The sequence below is a fragment of the Corylus avellana genome, chromosome ca1, assembly GCF_901000735.1.
Source record: "Corylus avellana chromosome ca1, CavTom2PMs-1.0".
NCBI lineage: Eukaryota > Viridiplantae > Streptophyta > Magnoliopsida > Fagales > Betulaceae > Corylus > Corylus avellana.
In genome coordinates, this window is record NC_081541.1 from 50750090 (window position 1) to 50754536 (window position 4447).

Sequence of the window (4447 nt, forward strand, 5' to 3'; positions counted from 1 at the left end):
GATGGTTGAATGGTTAACGGCAAAGCAGCGCGGAGGAAATCAGCGGCGCACTCAAAGAACAAGGGATTTAGTTTGAGTGAATCCCTCAAGAGCGGCACCCACAAAGTGTGCCAAAACAAGCAAAAAACAAAGACAAGCAAAAGGGAAAAAGATGGGGAACAAGAGGTTCAAAGGAAAAGGGAAGAAAAACCAAGGAGGATGAGGGAAAGAAGGGGGGCGAGGGGGAGGGCAGGGAGGAGGAGGAGGAGAAGAAACCCTAGCAAAGATGGGGAGTGGTAGTATTACTACCACTTGTTTCATTGGATTGAGCATTACCATTAGATTATAAGTTCAATTAAAAAAAATTTAATAAGTTAATATGATAATAAGTTAAATCATTAATCATATGTTATAATTTAATGAGATCATATAAATCATGAAAGGCCAGCTTGATATAAAATATTTTCAAAAATCAAATAAAAACTAATAATAGAAGTGATTGATTGAGTTTTTAGTAACTAACATTTTTTTTATTGCTTATCAATTTAATATGATCTAATTAAATCATGTGATTTAATATGACAAATAAACCATATATAAATTTAATATGATCTGATTTTATATGATCTAATTAAATCATGTGTCCTCGCTATCATAAATAGGGGTTGATAAATTGATATCCTTAATTATGATTTTTTCTAATAGACCCAAAACTTCTTGAAAATTGATAGCTACCATTTCTTCTTAAAATTTATAACATGTAACTATGTTCTAGACAACACCTATGTGGATTGCGTTCCAGTATGAGCGACTGCTGCAGATCTGCTTCAACTGTGGGGTGGTAAAACATGGACCAATGGAGTGTACTAAAAAACCCAATTCCATGATGCAAGGAGACAGTATGGAGTACGGACCGTGGCTGAGAGCACCACCGCCCAGTAATAGGGCTGGAGGAGCGAAGGAGTGGAAGAGGGGACAGATGGGATCGGCATATTCCCATAATATTGGACCGATGGGGAGTAGAAAGAAGAGAAGGTACAAGGCGGGAGAGCCTGCAACGGCGGATGAGTTCAGCAGTGGTTCATTTTTGGCACGGCGACGACACCGGCAGGGGCAAAGTGGGCAGAGGAGCATCCGAGGGAATCTTCCCATATGGGAGAAGATTGGGTAGCACTGATAAGGGATGTGACCATTACAATGTTAATATGGGAGAGGAAAATCAGGACATACCTCCAAATAGAATCATTAATGACGATTTTATGAAGGAGACAGGTGCAGGAGTTTTTATGGGAAGTGAGGCGCAGAATGGTAACGTAGGGAAAAAATTGAATGATGAGGAGCAGTGGGAATATTCTGGGAAAGGAAAGATGGACCAGTTGGGTGGGGGACATAAAGAAGGGATTTATGCATGCGGCAGGGGGTTCTTTGCATGGAAAGAGGGGTGAGGTGAGTCACGTGGATGGGGGTGCAAAGGGCAGCTCATGCCCGGGTCCCACACTAGCTGAGGTGGAAAAACAATTGGCCAGTGCCTCACTGGGTGGAGGTCTGACTTCTGGGCAACAGGCTAATGCATGTGCAATTGCATGCTACGTGGAAGCGAAGAGCCCGTGCAGTGTAATCTTAATTCCAGCACTTTGCGGATTTGGAACAACTTGGAAAGCGGAAGGTGGAAAAGGTGGGAAAAAAGTGGGACGGAAGAGTCTGAGGGGAAGAAAGTATGCAACAAAATTTACAAAAAAGTGACGGACAGCAAGCTGGAGTTCTATGATGAGGAAAGTACGGGAAATGAAAATGGATCAGGATGGCGGCGGCTGCGGAGCAGCCCCGCCGACTGCAATGATTACATGAGCTGGAATTGCCGGGGGCTTGAGAACCTTCAGATAGTTTGAGATCTTTGCCGATTGGTAAAGGAAAAGAAACCCAGTTTGGTGTTTCTTATGGAAACCAAACTTTGACAAAATAAAATGGAGCGGATTCGATGTAGGTTGGGTTTTAAAAACATGCTTGTGGTTGACTGTGTAGGCAAATGTGGCGGGTTGGCTCTGTTGTGGGGTGATAAAGTAGGAGTGGAAATCCAAAATTACTGCCGCCGTCACATAAATGCGAAAATTTCACCAAAATCAGCAACTGTGCCATGGAAGTTGACGGGCTTTTATGGTCACCTGGAGGCAGGCAAATGGGGTGAGGCATGGGAGTTACTTCGTTTTCTTTCTTCAATGGAACCAACTCCTTGGGTGTGCCTGGGTGACTTTAACGAGATACTCAATTTGTCGGAAAAATGGGGAGGTAAAGGGCGACAACGGTGTTTAATGGAAGTATTTCAGTCTACTTTGGAAGAATGTGAGTTGTTGGATTTGGGTTTTCAAGGTTCAAAATTTACATGGAATAACGGGTGGGAGGGGGATGCTTTTATAAAAGAAAGGCTTGATAGGGTTGTTGCGAATGTAGGGTGGTGTACTATTTTTTCGACAGCTGATATTTGTGTTGAGGAAGCTATGAGTTCCGAACACTGTCCTATCTTTGTCACTTTGAATGATGAGAAACGAGGAAGGAGAAACCCTCCAAGGTTTAGACATGAAGCTCGATGGATGATGGAGGGTCGTAGTTATTCTGAAGTCATTAAAATAGTCTGGAATGCCAAGGTCATGCAGACAGATCACTGGGCGCATCTTAGTGGAAAACTTGGGTGCTGCCAAGTTGAATTGAGACATTGGCAGGAAAAGAAAAAAATTGGCAGCATCGAAGCTTCCATTAAACAACAAAGAAATAAGGTGGTTGAACTACTAGGAGTGTTGGGAACTCCGGACTTAAGCATATGCATTCTCTTATGGAGCAAGAGGAGGTTCGGTGGAAACAAATGGCGAAGATTGAATGGCTACAAAATGGTGATAAAAACACAAAGTTTTTCCATGCATGCGCAAATCAGATATGGAATTCTAATAAAATCCGCATGATTTGTGATGTACGGGGAAAATTGTGGGAGGATCCGGAAGATATTGGTAATACCTTTGTTGATTACTTCACAGCTTTGTTTACCACTGAGCAATCTGTCCATATGGAGGATTGTCTGGAGCATATTGAGAGGAGAGTCACGGCTGAAATGAATTCGGAACTGGTGCAGCTTTTTACGGAGATGGAGGTTTGCACTGCCCTTCACCAAATGGTGCCACAAAAAGCTCCAGGGCCGGTTGGCTTCGACGCTCATTTTTTCCGAAAAAAATTGGCCAACTGTTGGACCAGAGGTTTACAAAGCTGTTCTTTTGTCTTTGAATTCGGGTATCATGAATAAAGATTTAAATTCCACCTATATTGCTCTTATTCCTAAAACTAAGGATCCAAAAAGTGTCACGGAATTTAGGCCTAGTAGTCTATGCAATGTCCTTTATAAAATCATATCCAAAGTACTTGCTAATAAGCTTAAAAGAATTTTACCATATATCATTTCGCCTTCCAAAGTGCTTTTATTCTGGGGCGGTTGATTACTGATAACATTCTTGCGACCTATGAAACTTTACATACTATGCACTCTAAAATGTATGGGAAGTCGGATTTCATGGCTATTAAGATCGATATGAGCAAGGCGTATTATAGGTTGGAATGGGATTTCTTGGAGGCGGCTATGACAAAATTGGATTTTGAGAACAGGTGGATTAATCTTGTTATGATGTGTGTGCGTACAGCTCAATTTTTGGTCTTAGTTAATGGGGTTCCCATGGGACAGATTACTCCCACTCGAGGTATTCAGCAAGGTGATCCCATCTTGCCCTATTTATTCCTCATTTGCGCTAAGGCTCTTAGCTCCATGCTGTCCCACACAAACCGACAGAGTATTTTGAGAGGAGTTCCTACCTCTAAGAGGGGTCCAAGATTAAACCATCTCTTTTTTATTGACAATAGTTTGTTATTTTGCAGAGCAGATATAAGCCATTGGAACAGACTAACCAATATTTTGCATATGTATGAGCGAGCGTCATAGCAAAAATTAAATATGAGCAAGACGACGATTTACTTCAGTCGTAACACCCCTATGGGCGAACAAGCTTCCATTCTAGAAAAAGCTGTTATCCTGGCGTCGCAGAGATATGATACCTACCTGGGCCTTCCGGCTTTGGTGGGAAAGTCACGAATGAAGGACTTCAAGAATATTATTGACCGGGTTGAAAAAAGATTGCAAGACTGGAAGTTAAAGTTCTTGTCACAGGCGGGAAAGGAGATTTTGTTAAAAGTTGTGGTTCAAGCGATCCCGACTTACAGTATGAGCGTTTTCTTGATGCCTAAGGCTTTGTGCTCCAATATAAATTCGCTCATACAAAAATTTTGGTGGGGCCATATAAACAATTCTTCTCGGATCCCATGGATGAGTTGGAGTCAAATGGGACAGACAAAGGCGAACGGAGGAATGGATTTTAGGGAGTTTCATTGTTTCAATAAGGCCCTCTTAGCGAAGCAATTGTGGCGCCTTGGGTGA

General features: G+C 42.2%; 1 protein-coding gene across 1 annotated transcript; it reads left to right on the plus strand.

The window, feature by feature from the left end:
• The first annotated feature begins 4006 nt into the window (after positions 1-4006).
• Positions 4007-4447, plus strand: LOC132174478 (uncharacterized mitochondrial protein AtMg00310-like). Its single transcript, XM_059586131.1, has one exon. The coding sequence runs from the start codon at positions 4007-4009 to the stop codon at positions 4445-4447; it is 441 nt and encodes a 146-aa protein (XP_059442114.1).

Bases quoted from the DNA above. Each gene is read 5' to 3' on its own strand.
- LOC132174478 (XM_059586131.1), top strand. From the start codon at position 4,007: ATGGGCGAACAAGCTTCCATTCTAGAAAAAGCTGTTATCCTGGCGTCG.